At 37.9% G+C, this 21,261-nt stretch overlaps 2 protein-coding genes across 3 annotated transcripts in view; both read left to right on the forward strand.

The window, feature by feature from the left end:
• The window catches only part of LOC134846463 (uncharacterized), a 124,895-nt gene that overhangs the window by 54,496 nt on the left and 49,138 nt on the right, over positions 1 to 21,261 (forward strand). The window lies entirely within an intron of this gene.
• Positions 4,494 to 20,648, forward strand: LOC134846452 (DNA-binding protein RFX2-like). Of its 2 annotated transcripts, XM_063863814.1 has the most exons (11): positions 4,494 to 5,036; positions 5,534 to 5,943; positions 10,838 to 11,207; positions 11,476 to 11,913; positions 12,387 to 12,536; positions 14,830 to 15,101; positions 15,338 to 15,491; positions 16,908 to 17,259; positions 18,500 to 18,544; positions 19,499 to 19,882; positions 20,082 to 20,648. In XM_063863814.1, the coding sequence occupies exons 1-11, from the start codon at positions 4,569 to 4,571 to the stop codon at positions 20,285 to 20,287; spliced, it is 3,249 nt and encodes a 1,082-aa protein (XP_063719884.1). In that variant the 5' UTR covers positions 4,494 to 4,568; the 3' UTR covers positions 20,288 to 20,648. The 2 variants fall into 2 exon arrangements, with proteins under 2 accessions (XP_063719884.1, XP_063719893.1); XM_063863823.1 differs by lacking the exon at positions 18,500 to 18,544.

Genomic DNA, 21,261 nt, shown 5'->3' on the forward strand with positions numbered 1-21,261 from the left:
TCTGCACTTTGAGGATATGAATTAAGATAAAACATTTTTTCTGACTTCCAATGCCAACGCTAGGTTTTAAAAGTTGTTAGTTTGCAGGACAGTCCTGCCAATCAACAAGCTAAAATTATCTTACTATACTTCTGCCCTTCGGAAATTTAGTTGTTACTGGTCCTAAATAATAAAAATAGGGAACTCGGTGGTTAGACGGAACAATGAAACAATCTCCATCTACAAGAGATTACCCAAGCCTTTCATGTCACCACAAAGAGATCAGTTGTCCTAGTTGATTAAAAACAATCATGAAGGCTAAAATATTTAAATATACTCTTTGCTCAAGCCTTTCTAAATAAATAGTAAGTGTCTCTAAAGCCACTAAGTAAAATCATAATGCAAATTTACAAATGCAACAGATTCTCTAATCTTCAAAACTCAACTAAGACAGGAGGCACCAACGCGAGAACAATTGCAGAAATTGGATTGTCTAAAAGATTTAGATCTTTTTGAGACAATGTGCAAGATTCTAAACATTCCGATGGAAGTGAAAAAGATATGGGCAAGGAGACGACTGATGCCATGGTTTAGAGCCAAAATGACTCTATGGTTGAATGAGTATACCAAGAAGCATATGTCGAAGCACGGCAGAGTGTACAGTGTGTATCAGCTGGACATTGGGGGCAGGAGCTTTCAAGCGAGCTTTCGTGACTCATCGGAATGCAGTGACCACCGCTGTAAAGAGAATCTCCAGGACAAGTGAACGTAATGGAAGAGAGAAGGAAGAGATGTTGAAGGAAGATTTGGAGAGAAACGTGACGTTGTGTCTCCACAACAGCTTCTGCAGAAACAGAGAATCTAACGTGGATCCCCTACCTTGTTGTAAACAAAGAGTAGAAGAGCAGACGTTTTGGAGGACTGCTTCCAACAGCGCAGAAAAGCTAACGATGTGCTGCAAGACACAGAAACTGAAAGTGCAGAGTCAATGTCGCAGGAGGAGGAGATGCAGCATTGACAAATGGCCGAAAAACAAGATGCGAAAAGAAAGGAAATTAGAAGAATTTAGAAGTTTTAGAACTTCTAAACGACAAAAATTAGAAGAAACAAAGATGTGACAAAAGAGAAGAAGTTAAAACTCAGAATTGTTTTATGTGTGTGACAAAAACTCAAGTGAAAACTAAGCAACCAAGTTGTGATTGAAAACTGAAAGAAAACATTTAGTTGAGTTTCGAGCATTAAAGAATTTGTTGCATTTATAAATTCGCATTTTGATTTTAGTTAGTGGCTTTAGAGACAATTACTATTTATTTAGAAAGGCTTGAGCAAAGAGTATATTTAAATATTTTAGCCTTCATGATTGTTTTTAATCAACTAGGACAACTGATCTCTTTTTGGTGACATGAAAGGCTTGGGTAATCTCTAGAAGAAGGAGATTGTTTCATTGTTCCTTCTAACCGCAGAGTTTCTTAGTTCTAATATTCAGGACCAATTACAACTAAAATTTTCGAAGGCAAGGAGCATAGTAGGATAATTTTAGCATGTTGATTGGCAGGACTGTCCTGCAAACTAACAACTTTTAAAACCTAGCGTTGGCATTGGAAGTCAGAAAAGATGTTTTATCTTAATTCATATCCTCAAAGTGCAGATTAGTGAAAGAATTTGGAAGGCTATGGTAAAGTAGTATGATGCCTTTTATATTCTGCAGTGAGTCAGTATGACGCGGATAAAAGTAATTTCGTGCATTTTGTAAATTATGTTCGATGACACTGTACCAATTTTACGAACATTGCGAGATTCAATGGGGACATTGACCGGGCTGTCCGGGGAGTATGTGACATTCGACCAGAATGGACAAAAATGCAGATTCGGTGATTTCGAATAGTTAGCAGTTAACCTTCCGAATTGACAGTTTTGAGAGATTAGTGAGTTATTGGAACAATTAGTCAAACGGTGAAGGTCAAGATATTCTGGTATTTTGAAATTTTAAAAATTCGAACTGAGAAGTCGCACTTCTGAGAAACGAGAAAACCGCCATTTTGGAAGAAAACCAGAAGAAAATCAGAACAACAATAGTTGCGACGAAGATAACTACGAAAAAATCGATGATCAGAATCGAAGAAAAAGCAGAGTTAGCAGAGACCGTTCCGAGTTGCACAGGTTGTGTCGCTACAGTCGTTGCAAGGCCGTTCACAACAACGGTGAAGGGTAAAAAAAAATAGCCTTCCGGAAAGAAGATAAGGTTGTTTTCAATCACCATAACACTAGAGGCAATACATATCAGGAAAGAGAAACCGGGCTTGAACACGCGCGATGAGTTTAGGAGCAGGGAGTTAACACTGAAAATTTAGTCCCAAAATATTTTTGGTTTTTTATTCAAAACGTACATGTCTAAATCGAAATTATGACTCAGAAACTTCCAGACAAATTAATTTTAAAATGTTGAATTAATTTTAGAGGTTAAAAGTATTTTAATCTTAATAGTAATTTAGAGGTCAGCTGTGATTGGCTAATTTTTTATCATGATGGTTTAGAACCAAATTGTATGTGATTTATTGTAAATAACATTTGTAAATTGATGTTTTATCGTCATTTAGAGTAGTTTATTTTAAAAATCCTGACGATGCACATAGTTGCGAAAACGTTTGAAATTTACTTTTTAGCAAAAATTTTTTCGATAAGGTTGTTATTTTCTACGGATTCAGGAATCCGTAGGGGTCTCGGGATTTGAACTGAAACTGTTTAAATAAACTTTTAGCTTCCCGGTTATGTCTTGATTTGAATTTATTTAACATCTGAATTCGTTTTACGACGATGAGAAGGTAGGAGTTGGGGAAAGGGTCTTTGTTGGATGTATTTCAAAGATTTTTGCACCCCCTAAGGCAGATGATTTCATGTTTTGATCGTATAAAATTTATTGTGTCCGAGTATGATTCGTTCCGTTTCTCGCTTAGTTTCTCTGCTAGTTTCTAGATGGTTTTGTAGAGCCTGGTGCTGCTCCTCCGAAACACGCCACAATTAGTGGAACAAAGCTGCTGTGTTCCACATCCAGAATTCTTTGTATTTTCTTGGTATTTTAATGTTGTGACACTCTCATGATATTTGTAGGCGTCAGATACAGTTTTGGGGCATGATTTTGAAAGAAAGTCTGCCCAAAACATCTAAGAGTTGACGTTGCGCTAATTTTTGTGCACTGAGGTTTTTCATAACTCTAAGTGCACAAACAACGGGTGATGCCCTGATATTTTTTGCCTACTAATTTTTCGAGGCTTTATTTTAAAGATTTTCAGCAATTTTTCCCGTCATTTATCAATATCGGCTAGGAAAAGAGTTTGATCATTTTTCATCCTTAACCAGATGTTTCGGAACATAAAAAAAATGCGAAAACACTGAATTTAAAAAGCGGCTATAATTCGTTGCTGGACTGGTAAACTTGTGAGTTGGGAAAAAAAGTTGGTCCATCTTCGATGGAGTTGATGATTTTTATCTACTGAGCAAAAACAATAATAATTCAATAAATAGTAGTAGCCCTGTTTTTAGGAGTGACCTCGTGGTCTGGGGATACTGAGACCCAGCCATGAGCTCACTAATTTTGCATATAAATAAGTTAATTTGAGCGTTCTGGTCGAAGCCGGAGAACAGTAACGTTTTTGTCGACCCGATGTTGGAAAGACCAGCAAAAGAACTGGCTTTGGTAGAGACGGTGAAAAGCATGTAGAGCTCTGTTTAGACGTTGGCCAGTCGTCTTAGAACCTAGCTTTATTTTCCGTCGATATGTACTTCCGGGCGAATGTTACATTTCGTTTCGATATTGTTTGTGTAACTGCCTGAGAACTTGAATAGTATTTGTTTTGATTTCAGTCTGTTATATTATCATATTATTTTTTCCTTACCGGTGAAACCCCGATTTACCTACGGACACAAACTTAGAGTTTCAATAACTTCCAAAGTTTTTTGTCTCTTCATGATCAAAAGTCTAACTCCGCGGCATTTGTTCCACAATTATATTTGTTCGCTGCTGGATTACATCGGTCACAAAAAAAGAAGCTTTTGCGAGGAATTTGTACTTGTCTTTGCTGTAGCCAACACATTCACTATGGAACCTTTGATAACAATTTTCTCACATGATCCAGTTCTCTCCGCGAGGTCTGCAGAATATGAAGCAGGAGAAACTCATAAACGCCAACCTTGACCTTGTTCCAGACATTTTTTTTACATGAACTATGCAATAGATTTAGTTTTTTTTAGGTATCAATAACATCACACCTCCACCCATCGACTTATTGGTTGATTTCCAATGCAAGTTCTTTGTTTTAAAAAGCTTGTTTTTGTTTACAAAAGAAGAAGTCACTCTTCGTTTAGCCAGCCTGTCGCTTTCTCCAGAAATTCCCCGAATTGTTTGATTTATCTATTTGATGAAGGGTAGTTTTTGACGGTTATTTCTGTTATCTGGATAGCTTATACCTATTATAGGTGAAAAGTAAAATGTAAATTTATTTTTCTACTTCAGTTAATTTGTGATTATGATAAACGGGGAATATGAATGAGCAAAAAAACTGTTGTGATTAAGTTTTTGCGTCAGTGCTTAAATGGAGGCCCTAGGAACGAAACCTTCGGATCAACAAATTCAAACGTTAACAGCGAATGGAAACACTATACAATACGTAACTGATGGTGACCCCGAGCAGGCGGCGGTCGCAGTTCTGCAAGCTGTTTTTGGAAACTCTACTTCTCTTATTTCAAATTCCAAAAATGAAAGCAATATGCAAGTTACTGGAAGCGAATCTAGCGTCCTAAAGTTTCCAAGTCCGATCTCAAATGGTAAATATGGTCACCACGGGTCTAGTTTCTACGAGGAGATAGTTTCCAGTGATGCAGTAACTAGTAGTCTTACTTCTTCGAATATAAGTCATGTTACTAGTTTAGCTACAACGGAATCGTCAGGTGTTCCGACGCAAATTGTTGCTCAAAGTGGCAATACATTTCTCGTGCAAAGTAATAATATTGATTCAGAAGCGGCACCGATAACTCACACCACACGTGCATCTCCTATCACGGTAAGTGTTTATTTTATTGTTCATAATTTGGTTTCAAAAATATATTCAATCTGAGAACCAGTATAATTTATGGGCTGCCAAAATATAGGTTGATTTCTGAAGAAAAATTGGAACAACCGCGCAATCCCCTCTCCAAATCGGTTGGGAGGGGGGAGAGAAAATATAGATTTTTCATAAGCTAACTTTGAGTATAGCCTAGACTCACTCAAAAGTAACCGTATTACTAAAGAAAGTTGAATTCAAACATTAATTTTTGTAATTAACAGCATACAATTGCAATCCCACTTAAAATATAAAAACCAATATTTCATTTGCGCGTTTGTATGAAATGCTTTTTTATACAGAATCAACTTTCAGAATTAATACATGCTTGGGGAAGGCATTCTGCGGTAGGTCACTTAGGGGGGGGGGGGGATTGTTCGGCTGAGTGTGGTACCCGTATAAAATCGTTCTTCTCCGAACTCATTTTTCATGATTGAACCCGAATTCGTTTTTAGGTGCAGTGGTTGTTGGATAACTATGAAACAGCCGAAGGGGTAAGTTTGCCGAGATGTGCTCTTTACTACCATTACTTGAAACATTGCAAGGAAAATGAGCTAGAACCGGTGAATGCCGCTTCATTCGGAAAACTCATTCGATCAGTTTTTCTGGGATTGAAGACTAGAAGACTGGGAACTCGTGGAAATTCGAAGTATCACTATTATGGCATCAGAATCAAGCCTGGATCACCGCTGAATAATGTGCCTCTAGACTTTTTGTATCAACCAACTCATTCGAAGATAGGCCAATCTAGCGATACGCGAGTAAATTTAACAGCGAATAGAGAGCAGCTATCCCGTACTTATGCAGCTGAGGATAAAAGAATGCAGACTGGAGGCGATGCATTGTCAAAAAATAGCATCACCGCGTAAGTTGGCTCTGCTTCACCTCGTTAGCTCTTTCTCGAATTTTTTCAATAGCTTCACCTCGTTAGCTCTTTCTCGAATTTTTTCAATGGCGCTGCGATAAGCCAGCGTTATCAAATCTGAATAAACTTTTTTTAAATTGAAATCTGTCGATAATTTGATATCTTTCCTTAAAATAATTCATTGTTTGGCATCTCCAGCGCACTTGATCTAGAGGTAACGACTGTGCTTGAGACGGCAAATGTCCTTTGTTTGAACTCGACAGGACCAGTCTGGTTTTAATTATAAATATTGCGTTTCAAAAAAATTGTTGGCCGATTGTTTGTTTGCTTTGTTTTGTCGGACTAGTTATCCTATCTCTTTGGTTTTCTCCTGAAACTTGTAAGTTTACTAAATCAGATTTTTTGAATTTTCTTGTTTATATTTTTCGCTTAATAGCTTCTCTTGGCCTCAATTGATTCGGCTTGTGTTTTATCGGCTTATTTACTTATTTTTTCTCCGTTTGGATGTTCCTTTGAATGTTCCCGTTGTGGTAAGCATAAAAATTTAATTGATCAGGTTTCTAAATTAATTTTTATAACAACTTCTTTCGGCTTTGCGTTGACCAAACGCAAAGTTTCTACTCGATAAGTTTCTACTGTCGGCTTAGTTTCCACTCGATAAATTTTTCTGAATATTTTTAACGCCGGAAATAGCAATTTTAGTTTTCGGCTGAACTGGCTCTAAATTGTCGGCGTATTTGCTGCTCAACCAATTTAATGCTTATCCAAGGGAGGGGGAGTGGGTTTCTTGTGGTCGTTTTGCAAATTGTGCAGCAGCGAAACTGATTTTCTAAAATATTAAACAAGATATCTCTTTATCTCGACTGAGAGTAACGAAAGCTTGGTTCCCCTTTCCACTAATGCTTATCTAGTCTTTATTAAAATATTCTGAATGTCTGTGCGCTGATTATCTGCAAAATTGGCCAGGAATTGATATCAAAACTTAGCCCTTAATGTTTTTTTTTGGATTCTCCAACTCGAAATTTGCACTTAGAAAAGATTCGACCGTCAGTTTTTTAAACAGTATGCAGCCCCAAATCGAACCGGGGAGTAAGCTTTGGCAAGTAGTACTTCAAAATTGTAATTGTCTGACGATGCCAAAAAATGCTAGCCAAATCAAGTGGGGTCCCGCAAATATCGATTCTTTTTTGTCAAATTTACATGGTTAATTACAGTGCGACAAATTAACAGAAAAAGTTAATTGCGTTATTGCAGTCTCATTTGATCAAAATTTACCTTTGAATAGAATGCTGACGACCTCAGTGTCTTTCACTGTTATAGAATTTTGAAACAAGGTATCAGTGAGAGTGGTCGTTCTCGAAAAATTCATTGCTTCTCAAGGTAAGAGTTGTTCTAGAGCGTCAGTTATTCAAATACTCAGTGCATTAACCTTCATATAAACAATCCTAAAGAAAAAATAAACTATTATCGTAAAGTGGCGCTCCAGAAATCAAATGATCTTAGAGTTTGATGTAATGCTGGCTCGTTACATACTCTCAAATACAGAGAAGATGTTGAGATGATCATACACACTGTACATCCTTTTACTTCTTACTTTCACGTTTCTCTCTAATTTTTCTCCCCTTTTTTTGACAATTATAATCAAATTCTACAGGTTTTCTTACCCTCTCATGACAATACTGGCTACACTTGCAGCTACTATTGTAGCATTTCTATCACTTGAATGAACAGAACTCAACCTGTATCGAGAACTGACAAAAACCGCGTTTTTCAAAAAAAGCCACTTTAGCGGTACTCAAACGAACATTCAAAAAGTACTTTTATTCACAACAACCTACTCGAAGGTTCAAGAAAGAACCGATCAATTTGGTGCGAGAGAACTCGTGCAACCGATCATTTTGGTGCGTACTCCTAACCAGCGATTCAAGGAAAATGCACTTCCACAACACTTCAACAACCCCAGCCCAACGGGACAGTCACCAATCCGCAATTCAACAAGCACCCCGGTCGCAAGAGAAACCATTATCAATCACGGGTAAATACCAAAATCCATTACTTTTGAGAAGGGAGACTCATCTAGAAATAAATTCATCAAGAATAAATAGAGTTATGCAAATCCGGAAAACGCGATCAGTAAAAGACACTATTGCCGCCGACGAAACTAGTTTTTCCTCGAAAATGACTGATGAACTTTGACTCGTCGCATTTCACACTAATCGAGGCTGCGAATAAACTGAAGCCTCAGTCACAATCGAGCGAGGACTCACATTTCGACCTGATGGATGAAAAGATTCAATGCCGCTTGCCCACAGGACAGGCTAACTTATCCTCTCAGATCATCGTGCCTGACCCAACACCAGCGTGGATTGTCACAAACCCAACAGTACAGTTACTCGTACAAGCTCTCGTCGCTCACTTGGTGAGCAAAACGGGAACAAATTGCGCGAAGTACCGGGCTGCACCCGGCCAAAGAAACACTTCGATACTGACCTTTCTAATCCTTTTTTGAGAGTACGAAGCTCAGTAACTTTAAGTACTCAGCTTCGGCAAGCGCGACCAAACAATTCGCCTTGCAGGCACTCGAATTACGATTTTTTATAGAAGCGGCAGCCCGAAGCGACTCCTTGGAAGTATACAGGAGACTCGCTTGAAGCCATTGCCCTCACGTTTTTCTGCCGCACGATTCTTTCTACTCACTTCTCTCAGCCCACAATTTTGAAAACTCGTTACTCAAAAAAATCCCTGTCTCCTCAACACCTTGCTCACATTGCCATTTTCAAACCGACAAGCCTCTCGGCCAGAAACTAGAGCAGGAACTCTAGTTGGAAAAGTCAATACAGCATAAGGGCAAAGCGCAGGCTGTTGCAATTAATTCGTCGCCGAAGGTAAGAAGAAACAGAAGCTCTTTGTGAGACGTTCAGGAGGTCTTTGCCTCACCATATCTATGAAAAATCGAGGACCAGTAAGCCTCTTTAAAAAACGCCTCTTTGCGTTTCCTCGCCGATAAATCAATCAGACAAAGTTTCTCTCCTAACGGCATCTTGGAAGCACTCGTGTCAACCCACCTCCTCCTCCAAGCCCTCCATTGCAGTATTCCATCAAAACTGGATGCTTTCTACCCGTCGGGGAGCTCACCTTTCAAAGTTCCCGAATATTAAGCTTCTAACCCCGTGATGTTCACTGAAGTTCACTGTGCAGATAAGTTCATTGTGCGGCACTCGACACACCGCTTAATTCGTTCAAAAACCCGGGATGGAAGGTGAGCAGGTCCTCCGGCACAACTGACAAAGGCGCGATGGTCCATCAATTTTACGATCAAGCTCACTCGGCCCCTCACTTAGCAACCCTACCCGCGAGGAAGACCAATCCTTTACTCGATGTAATTCATTTTTTCCACCTCAATTCCAGCAAGCGCAACAGTCGAAGAATTTGTCTCGGAACATTTCCATATGCAGATCAATTGTGCCGCTGGATACCCATCGGAACCATCAACCGTAAAGTTCAAGTATTTGCAATAAGCGTTTTTGCCTTCATTTCTCATCGTCAAACCCACACTCATCTAAATTTATTCAACAAACTTTTTGATTTCGGCGTATTAGTTATAACATGAAGCCCAGAATTTTTGATATTTAATTGGTAATTAACCAAATCTTCTGACAATACAACAATAGCCACGTATAGCAAGTCAACCTGAGATTGACAGACACTCGATGAAAGCAACCAGAGAACTCATGTTCATTTTCTTTCGTCAAAATGCTACTCACGCCAGCTGAAGGCCCAAGAAAAAGCATGATCTCATCATTGGATCCCCTTACCAAGCCTGCTGCTAATCTGTTTTCCATATCCAATCGCACTACCAACATTCAACATTGTGGAAAGCAGCGATAGAACAGGAAATATCTACTGCAGAAAGATGTACAATACAAGAAATAACCGTTGCTATATCTTCAGATTAAAGCCCGCGGTGTCGCGAACAATATTGTTCTTTGTGATAACCAGAAATAAGACCTAATTGTATATGTGAAACTAGGACTCATTTAACTACAACTAGAATGTGATAACTGCAACTAAAACTATTTAAATTGTGACCGATATAAAATGCAGCAACTGCATATCAAGTATTTCCTGTTAGCTGTAGAAGGCAATTCTAAATTCACTCTCTAACAATCAGGCAGTACTGAAATTAAGCGGAAAAAGACCGCCGTTCTCCTCTTGGTTGTCATTTGGTGACTGAGATGGTGGCGTTTTTCTGCAAATAAATTTCAAACATCGCAACATTATCCAAAGTTCAATTACAATCAAATTTGAAAATATTCTTCTTTAAATTTTTATAAACCTCATAACTGCTGCACCTTCACAAAAATAGACGAACAAATTGACTGCAATCACAAATTTTCTTTTTTTTTTGTATAAGAATCTGTCAGTAGGGAAACGGACTGCCGTATTTTGATCAAGATCAAGCACGACCCAAAAGACAAGAGCTAGCATAATACTGAAGCCCTATTGGTCGTGATTTGGGTTTTTTGTGGGTTTTCCGTTCAGACTAATTTATAAGGAGGAGGGTGAACTTCCTATCTTACTATAATGCGTTTTGATTGTTATTTAAAGCTAAAACCTGCGTTTTGCGACTTATGACCTTTTTTCTCTCCCGTCCAAAAAGTTAAAATATAAAACTTTCAAAAAATTCTTTTGTGTTTTAATTGATTCACCTAGATTTAGATTATTAATGGTATGAGCATTCGTGCTATTCACTAAGCAATCGGCTATCCTTGTTTTTTTTGTATTGCTAGTGATGAAAGATCTGCATCGCCCCATGAAGGCTTTTGACTGCTCGGGTTTAAATTATACGTTTTTTTTCTGCTGCTGTTTAAAAACTACGCAATGTCTTGTTTAGTGGAAAGGGAGCAGCGAACAGGGAACCAAATCATTCGAGGGTTGAAATTGGCTCTTCTGTAAATGGTAGCGCGGAGAAAGCTGATGCGGCTAGAAGTTCAAATGTTGCTACGGTTGCTGGTTCAGCCGGATCTTTTAGTGGAGATCAACTGTCTCGCTCTGCTGGAGAAAGCGACAAGTTACCCAGTGCTTCGACTCCATCAGCGGGTCTGATGAAGCAATACAGGCAGTACTTGGGCGAAATGTCATTCCCGGGAAGCAATACAGCAGATAATCTTCCTTTTGCAGATTTCGACGATTCTTGTCTCCCAGAAGGTGTTTTGTCTGCAGATCTGAGCCTTTTTCAAAATCTCTACATATCACATTGCGAGGTGAGCCGTTTTTGACTGGCTTTGTTTATATATATTTCCATTCTGTTCGAATCAAGGTTCGAAGGCCTCAAAATTAGGACTCACCCGAACCAATAGGTTTTTTCTGGACTGCACGTGGAAGAAACAACTGAGTGACAAGTTTATTGGCTCTATGCGAGTTGCCGGGACAAAAAAGGAGTTGATCAGAGGATACTCAAGTACCTACGTCTATTTTCAGGTCTGCATGACCACAAAAGGTGGGTCATTAACAACCATAATTTCGTTTTAGGCCATAAAAAGAGCGGTAAGCGAAATGCTCCTGGGGGAAGTTGAAAGCTACTGGATGAGTTTTTGGAAGCGCGTGTCCACTGCCAAGAGTGTAGTGTCGGTGAATAGTGGCAAAGTGGAGGATGGTCCGTGGGATGTTTCATGGCGGCATGAAGGCACTTTCAGTAACTCGGCATCGGCTTTGGACGCGAATGGTCTTGACCTGAGGCTAAGCAAACCGAAGCTGATTAATTTGTCTAAATGTGAAGTCGTGTGGGATTTTGTGAAGAGAGCGGATGAACTGCTCTACCAGACTCTGGTTGACTTTCTGGTAGTCAATGTTCTCAGGCCCATTCCGTCACCACTAACACAAGCTATTCGCAACTTCGCTAAAAACCTCGAGGCTAAAATGAAGGAAGCTCTTGGCTCTGATTATTGCGTGGGCCTTATAGACGCTAAGGTATTTTTGTGCCTTTGAATCATTTTATTGATCTGATTGAGCTTGATACCCTTTTTAAGAGTCGGAGAACGTAGTTCAGATTATTATATGGTTCGCGATTTTATTATATGGTTCAAGAAAAGCCTTAAAATTTGTTCAGGCTCAAATGTACTAATTCGCGGTTTGACTTTTGATTTAAAGGAAAGCAAACTCCAATATTGAACAGCAAAAGTGTAAAGGTAACGAAATTCAAAAGTCAGTTTTTTTTCTGTTTACTTCGTTGACTCTTTTTCCTTGACTCTTTGCGTTCATTGACTCTTTTTCCAACTGTCTGTTGGCTATGTTAACTATAATGCTTGATAGTTTTGAGTTAGTTTAAGCCCTTTTAGATGGACAATGCAAAGCAATGAAAAATCTTATTTGAACAAAATGTGCGGTTTAAAGAAACAGAAAAACGAGAAAGACAGTTTTTCAAAAGCTTTTCCCCGTTTCAGTTATCGCGCCTTAATGCCTTTTCTCAAATGCTGCGACGATACACGTCTCTCAATCATTTGGCACAGGCTGCCAGGGCTGTTTTGCAGAATTCGGCACAAATCACACAGATGCTTGCTGATCTGAATCGAGTAGACTTTCAGAATGTTCAGGTTTGTTTCAATTCGTTTTTTTAAGAGTAATGAACGCAGTGAGGGATCAATTGAACAATCTCCCCCCATTCCCGCGTGAGGGGGGAAAAAGCTCAATGAAACTACCACTTGAAACTGGAGTGATGTTATTTTTGAGAATGGATTATCAAAAATTGCTGCCCCTCTTCTCAAACAATGAATTGGTAATAAATTTTTGGAAGCAAAAAGTCTTCTGATTCCACTTGCGAAGCTTGTGTATTAGTACGAACCTTCTTTTTTTTCAACCTAAGTCGCAAATATTGGTGCCATTTTTGAGGCACCTCTACAGCTTTTTGATAGCATGTGCTTTGACATTCGAATAGTAATAAGTTAACACAGTTGATACATTTTTAATTCATCAAATGAACCGAAAAAAGTGATGTGTTTCAAACCACATAACAATAATGAAAACTCGATTTCAGAAATTTTCTAGCTCTTTAACATATCTCGCAATTTTTTGAAATGCATAATTTATAAATAATGTGGCTTTATGCTTTGCGATTTGTTACATCCAAAGTTAGTGTGAATGCCTTCAGTTAGTTGTATTCCGAATTATTACATGCAAAATTGAGTCTAAATGTTTGTGGTGCCACTTTTGCTGAACATTGGAAAACTAATAGCATATGTAGCTGTTTTATTCGTGACTAGTATTTGTCGGTTGTTAGGATTGCGTGGCTGAGCGGACAGTGTGAGACTCAAAATCACTTGGATGCAGTAGGTCGCAAATTTGAATCCTACACGTAGCCGAGTTGTTGCTAATTCGAGGCTTATTTCATTTTTTTATTATTTCACTTGATAGAGCTGCTTTTTGTTCATGTTCTCGCAAGTGTTTGCGAAGCGCATCATTGCCTCTGTGTAGATTCGTGTCTCTGCACGCTTGCCAGACTACTCAAACTGTACAAAATATCAAAAAACCGAAAGATGGATTTAGCTGGAGATGTAGTCGATTTATGTTGACAACATCAACTCGAAAAGACGGTTTTAGTTTGAAAAGTTGAACATTGATTTCCCAAAATGGTTTCAAATTATTTATCTTTGGGGAATGCGGCATCTTCTCGCCAACCTAATTGAGCTTGGCGGACCAGGAATTGGGCTCAAAGTCGACGAATCTTGCTTCGGTCACAAACCAAAACATCTCAGGGTCGCGCTCCTCAAAAACCTATATGGGTCTTTGAAATTTTGGTTATCAGCTGTAAACCGGTAGTTGGTTATATGGAAATTGTGAAACGAAGAAACGCTGCAACACTCCTTCCGATAATCAAGAGAGTAGCTCGTCCTGTATCAATCATACATTTAGACGAGTGGCGAGCTTATCGAGGAATTCAAGGCATGGGATTTGCCCATAAAACAGTGAGTCAGTCGGTGAATTTTGTGGAGCCCGATGGGACACACACAAACAGTGGAATCCTACGGGAACCGAAAAAAGACCTTAATCAAAAGCATGCTTAGATGCAAACGAGTTTTCCTGAATTTTTTTTTGCAAGAATTTATATGGAGAGATCTTTTTGGCTCGATAGCATTTGAAGACATCATCTTGCATCTGAACAATTTTTTTTCTCTATAAACCTAAACTGGCGAATGTGTTATTTCATTGTTTATTGTTTGAATTTTGCATTAGTTCATTATAATTTACTTCTATTTTGGTTGGGGGGATAACTCAATTGAGCATTACGACATGGGATTGCTCAATTTTTGATCTGCAGTGAGTACTCTTGTGTAGGTCTTGGTGATTTTTTTAAAGTTTCTTTCTCAGGAAAATGTTTTAAAACTTTTTCGCGCTTAATTTTTAATTTCTTGCAAAGTTCACTTCATTTCCTTCGTTAAAAGGAAGGCAAACTTGAACAGCCTAAATGTAAAGCTGGCGAAAAAAAGTGTAGCTATTTATCCAGTTTTCTTAAATTGGGTTAATTTTATCACAAAAGGTTCAAATATAAATAGTGCGTGAAATTGAAACAGCTTCAATGGCATAAAGTTGATTTTTTCAAAAACAAGATAGTTTTTTTTTCTGTTTCTTTGCGTTCATTACTCATTTTCAAAATTTTATATGAGCACATTTTGGATAAGAAAAGTTCCCTCTGTCTGTTCTTTTGAAACTTTTAAAGCCTTTTTAACCAAATGACAGCAACCTGCCGATTTTAGAAAAAAAAGAAACCTTTTTTCATTGATGCATATCCCTGAAAAAAATTTAGTGGTACATGGAAAATGTTATCTGATAGAGGTGTGGCAACAAAAGTTTTGTACTGGTTGACATGCTCATTCCATTTAAATGTATTAGGATCAAGCGCGCTGGGTGTGTGATTGCGACGAGGCTCTCATCGGAGAAATTGAGAGCGATTTCAAGCAGTCGCTTCAAATGGAGAGGACGCTTGAACAGTGGGCCAGGTGGCTGGAAGGCGTAGTAGAGAAAGTGCTACACGAGAGCAGAAGCGACTGTAATGTCGGAGAACAGCAGCACCGAAACACGGTCACACGACAGCGCATTCCCGAAGAAGTTGTCCGCTTCACTAATAAAGCAAGACGCTTTCTTCTGCACTGGTCGTTCTACAGGTAATATTTGGATAAGAAGAACTATCCGAAGTTGATCGCAGTGCAATTTCTTGTAGCCAGGAGATAGAAAATTGTTTCATAATGTTTGATGAAAATTAATATCGCTAACTTTGGATCGTAAAATACTTGGAATAAAAGTTGTTAGAGAACCAGGAATCTTCCTAAGGTGTGATTCGCCTTACCATTGGTAATGAATTGTTTCTACTCCTGCAATGATGAGAAATTTTTCTGTATAGCTCAATGGTGATTCGGGACCTGACTCTGAGAAGTGCGGCATCATTCGGCTCCTTTCACCTCATCCGACTATTGTATGACGAGTATATGTTCTACTTAGTGGAGCACAAGGTCGCGAAAGTGCAGGGCAAAACAGCAATTGCAGTCATTGCACAGGTCAGTACACTTGGAAGTGAATTGATTTTATAATCTTATAAAACTATCGATTAATTAAACTGTAAAGGTCACGAAAAACGTGATCGACTTCTAGTGTCGAAAGTGGGTTTTAATTTTTAGGTTTTCCCGGGGTTAAAAATCCGCAATGATCCAGTCTTCATATATTGGTTTAATTTTACCAAAAGAAGTTCCAATCATAAATTGTTCTTCAAATTTTATGACATTTAAGGGCATATTTTCGAAAGAATTTTTTCAAAATTTTCCTTTTGCTCATTGACATTTTTCCAACTCTACGTTGGCTATGTTTTGGATTGCGAATTTCGTGCTCCTGTCCAGAAAAAGTAATTGAAATGTTGCCGAATTTAAATAAATGTGTCAATTTTTAATTTAGAGATCACGTTACGAAAAGAGGCAAGTTACCATTGCTCTGTTACTACTGTATCTAAACTTTCGATTTTTCTTTTGCCTGTCATTGAGAGTAATGAACGTATTGAGTATTCTTATATAAGTCTTGCTGATTTTTTGTTTTTTTTTTCAGGAAAAAAGTCTTTAAATTTGTTCACGCTCAGTTTAGATTTTTGGCGGTTTGACTTGCGATTTCTCAAGTTCAGTGCATTTCTATTGTTTACACTAGCAAAGCTTGTGTTATAGTATGAACTCTTTTTTGCAACCTAAGTCGCAAATATTGTTGCGACGTAAATATTGTTGCGACAAAATGTGTTCATATTGAAAGTGTTCATTTCGATCAATAACCAGCTATTAAGTACAGCCAATGCTAAGGACATCAACACACACTATTATATTACAAATAACACTTTAGCTTCAAGGTATCGTGGGTCTGTAGTCGGTCGGGAAGGAGACCCGCAACAAAATAAGAGGGTTCGAACCTGGGCAGGGTTGGAAGTTTTAATGAACTTTTTCGTATACTAGTTAAAATGCGTCCGCTCTATAAATTGAGGCTTGTTAGTATTTCAAACCTTTTTTCAAATTGACTGGTACTGCTAATGCGTCATAATCCCAGTAGCGTTATCGGTCATATTTTTGCTTGTGTATGCGAAGTGCAACTTAGCCTCTGTGTAGAAGGAAGGCAAACTCCACTATCAAACAACAAAATTGAAAAGGGCTCGAAAAACGTGATTGACTTCTAATTTCGAACATGGAAATTAATTATCAGATTTCCCAGCGAAAAGAAGTTTACCTATTGATCCAGTTTTCTCAAATTCGATTAATTTTAACAAAAATTATCCATCATAAATTGTTCTACAAGTTCAAAGAGCCTCAAGGCCGTCAATTTTTTTTCGTCGAAATTCAAAAGTTGAAGTTTTTTCAACAGTGTTTTTTTTTTCAGTTTCCTTGCGTTCATTACTGTATTCCAATTGTCAGTCGGCTATGTTTATATAGATCAGTCTGTTTCAGAGCAAGGACAACAAAGCTGCTTCTGCGACTGGTCAACGGATTTCGTCTATTATCAATGACAATGCCTTCTCTGAATCTGAAGTTGGAAAGGATAATGATGATGCTAGGTTCTCTGAAGGTGTGTTGGATGCGTCAAGGTTGTCAAACATGAACAGATCTTTCAATGTTTCGGCATCAAATCACCAGTACTCAAGCGCATCATTTGATCATGATGGGCACTTGAAAGGCTCAGTTGGTTCACTAAGCGCAAGCGAGGCTACTGGACAAGGGCTTGATTTGATGGGAGATGATTACTCAATGGCTTCGTCACTACTGTCTGCACGAACAGATGTATTCTATCAACGGCAGCAAGGTATGTATATCAATGCAAACAAGTTATGATCTGCTTTCCATTTTGACTGGTTAACAATGTAAGAGAGTTCTTGTTTTTTCATAAACAACTTTTCTTATTGAATCGTCACAAGTTGCATGTTCCTTTCCGCTTGACTTAGAGGTAAGGACGTCGCCTTTGCACCCTTTGGTCAGGGGTTCGAATCCCGGTCGTACCTTGTTTTTTTATTGCAATTGAAGTTAACCGGTATAAATTGATTTGTCGGATTTTCTTTTATCTGGTCAAGTTTTGTCGGCTTGTATGCCACATCACGGATTTTTTTTATTGTGCTTTAAGCAAATATCTTGGTAGTTGCAAGTGTTGTTCATTTTACTTTCAGGGGCACTTGAAACTTTCAAAAGTTTTTAAATAAAATTGTTTTTTTTTTCGCGTAAAATGGTTATGCTCAAAGATTGTCGGCTTTCTTTCCGCTTATTAGTTTGGTTCCGTTTCCAATTGAAAGTTCAAATGTATTTCTCGGCCTTTTTGCTTAAAATTTCTTTTTGATGAAAACAGGTATGATGCAATTGTATGGGATTGGGCTTTTATTTCATTTTTTGACGCTTTCGAGAATTTGCAAAGATTTCTTGAAAAATACACCGCCGATTTTCAAAAGTAGGTATGAATGGAAAGACCGCCTTCTCCTGTGTATGCCTGCATACTCCGCTGATCTCCTTTTACTTTATCCTTTTGGTTACAGCCTTCGAAACAGTCTGTGGGGGATTATTTGACCTATACTTTGACTTTTTGCGTTTTCTAATCAAAATCTGAGATTTTGGTTTCAATGAAAAGAACGAGTTCTAGACGCCTCTTCTGCATAAGCCGTTACGCCTAATTTTTTCCCCAAAATAAATCTATGGCCCTCGGAATAGTCAATTTTTTGATTTTTTGACCGTTTGTTTCTAACTTTTTGATTTTTTTTTTCGTAAACTACCCTCCCATATCTGAGATTTTAGGTTTAAGCAAAGAATGGGTTTTGGAAAGCCCATTTTTATACGCCCACTTTTATACGCAAAGTTGTGGTCCTCGGAAAAGTCTGAATTTCGATTTTCTGGCTGTTCTTTAAACTTTTCTCGGTAACTACCCTCACAAATTTAAGTTTTGGATTCAATCGAAATTACAGGTTCCGTGAATATCTTCTGCATAAACTGCTACGCCTAATTGTTTTACACAAAAAGTTATAATTTTCTACTTGGTTTTTTTGAAACTTTGACTTTTTTAGCTGCCCCTATCAAATCTGAGATGAAAAGTTCAATCGAAAGAACCGGTTAGTAATTTTCTCCTGCAGTAGTAGATAATTTCACTTCTCGCTTACTTAGTAAAAAAACTACTAAGGTTTTGGGTAGAGTCCAATTTTGAAATTATGCTTTTCGTCCAGCATCAGTAGAGCAAATTCAAAAATATCAAACTCGTATCTCCAGCCCCATTTTCACTCTATTATGAGTAATGAACGTTGCGAGTACTCTTAAATAGGTCTTCCTGATTTTTTTCAGGAAAAAGTCTAAAAATTTGTTCACGCTCAATTTAGATTTTCGGCGGTTTGATTTGTGATTTCTTTTTAAGTTCAGTGCATTTCTATTGTTAAAAGTAAGGCAACCTCCACCATCGAACAGCAAACTTGTAAAAGTCACAAAAAACGTGATCGACTTCTAATTTCGAAAATAGAAATTAATTATCAGATTTCCCAGCGAAATAAAAGTTGTGCCTGTTGATACAGTTTCATCAAATTGGGTAAATTTTAACAAAAAAAGTGTCCATTATAAATTGTTCTACAAATTCAAAAAGCTTTAAGGCCATCTATGTTTTTCTTCGAAATTCAAAAGTTGAAGGTTTTTTAAAAAACAAGTCAATTTTTTTTTGTTCACTTGAGTGCATTACTCTTTTTAAACTGTCAGTTAGCTATGTTTTTATTGGCACATGCAAAATTTTTGGTTTTCCTAGTTCTTTTTGAACATTTTTTCGACTTCCGTTTTTTATGTTTTTTTTGTATAGCAAAAAAAGTTGCGTGAGACAATTGGATGCGAATGAAACTACAGGAAATGAGGGGAAAAGGCTTAAAAAGTTATCGTGGAAAGCAAGGCAAGTAATAAAAGTTTAAACCAAAAGGGTATTAAATCACTTGAGTTCTGCTCTTAGCTTCAATGCAAAGAATCTGGCGTCAGGAATTCTTTAATCTATCGCTCTAGTTAGTTACTAGTTCAGAGATAAATGATTATTGCAGATAAATCAAGCGTGCATGGCCAGACTGCTCGTTCTATACCCTCTCATTCACTTCTCCAATCCAACATCACGGTGACGGGCGCCTTTGGACAAAGTCTGGGTGGCACTTCCGGGACTATGAGCAGGGATTCCAATGCTATGCTGGGATCCAGTTTCACACGAGTGATACAGCACAACCCAATGCAGTACCAGAACTCTTCGCTCCTGCAGTCGGCGGGTGCCGGAGGGTCGAATAATGTTCTGATGTCGTCTACAGTTTACGAGCATGATAGCAGTGATCTGAATGAGGAATTCGAGGACTGTGAGTCCGATACGGAAGATACCATTGATATGACGAGGGCTGAGATGAGTCTGGCACAACATCATTTCCACGACGCAATCCAGGGTATTAACAAGTTTTTAGTGCTGTAATTAATTTATCATAGCCTATTTGTGAAGTTAATAAGGCGGTTAGTTTTCATTTCATAAAATAGCTTTAAGATACCACAGGCTTATCAGAAGTCGCGCGAAGTGTGATTCGAAGATTTATTAATGCCTTCTTGTTTTACTTTTTACTTGATTTTCTAAATGAGGGGTCGTTTCAGGCGATGTGCAATACTTGCTAGATCATTCCAATAGCGACTCAATGTTGAACTACGACATGACGTCGCTTTCTGGGGTATCCATGGCCATGACACACAGCCCGCCCACTTTAACGACAAGCAACACTCACGAGGGGGGATTCGAAGGAGTCGGGGGCGACGAATTGGTAGATGTGAAACCAACAGGATCTGTTCTCTTTGGGAACTGATGATGACAGCTGTGATCTACTAACAATCAAAAGCTGCGTACTGCAATCGAATGCTAATGATGGACTCTACAGTATCTGTCCCGGCTTTGTTCATCAGGCAGCAGTCGAACAAGTAGACTCGATAGAATCAGTTCATAATCCCTTTTATGTCTGCGTGTCTTGTGAAGAAACAATTCGTACAGCGATTTCCCTTTCAAATTTTACAAATTATATCAGAAATAACTCGCAATCGCAGCCAAAAAAATACTAACATATCAATTTTAGTATCTTTTTGAAATTTTTAAAATAAACTTGAACTTAATATTAGAATGTTAGTCATTGTTTCATCCCTTTGTAGTTGTATATATAATATATAAATGAATTCAAGTGTACACAATTTTTCCAATTTGAGTTATCAAAAAGGCCTTCTAAAAATGACTTGTTGTCAAAACAGAAGTTAGAAACAGAATTACAACAAAGAAGCTTTGACATTTGTTAGCGAATTGATATCAATGCAAAGCAAAAGCAAAGTTTTATGTATAGCTAGTCTGAAATTCGAAAAAATTTCCTTCTGCCTTCTTGAGACATTATCAAAAAAACTGGTTAAGCATGATATCTCCAACGTGAGTAGGCGAATTGATATTGTTTTTTCGAGTCCATGATCGTAGTTCAAACTTATATAGGTCGTGATTTAGTTTTTTTCCGTTTTCTTTCAGGAATGGTCCTAAAATTTGTTCAGGCTCAAATTTAATTTTTTTGCGGTTTGACTTCTGATTTCTTTTTAAGTTCAGTTCGTTTCCTTTGTTAAAAGGAAGGCAACTTCGCCTATCAAACAGCTGAAGTGCAAAGTTTACGAAAAGCGTGTTCTTATTTCAAATTTTATATTCGAATTTAATTATCAGATTTCCCAGCTAATTTAAATATTCACCTAGTTATCTCAAAATTGATTTAAATTACCAAAAAAAAGGTTATCATAGATGGTCTAGAAATTCAAA

This window comes from Symsagittifera roscoffensis, chromosome 1, assembly GCF_963678635.1.
Source record: "Symsagittifera roscoffensis chromosome 1, txSymRosc1.1, whole genome shotgun sequence".
In the NCBI taxonomy this organism is placed as follows: domain Eukaryota; kingdom Metazoa; phylum Xenacoelomorpha; order Acoela; family Convolutidae; genus Symsagittifera; species Symsagittifera roscoffensis.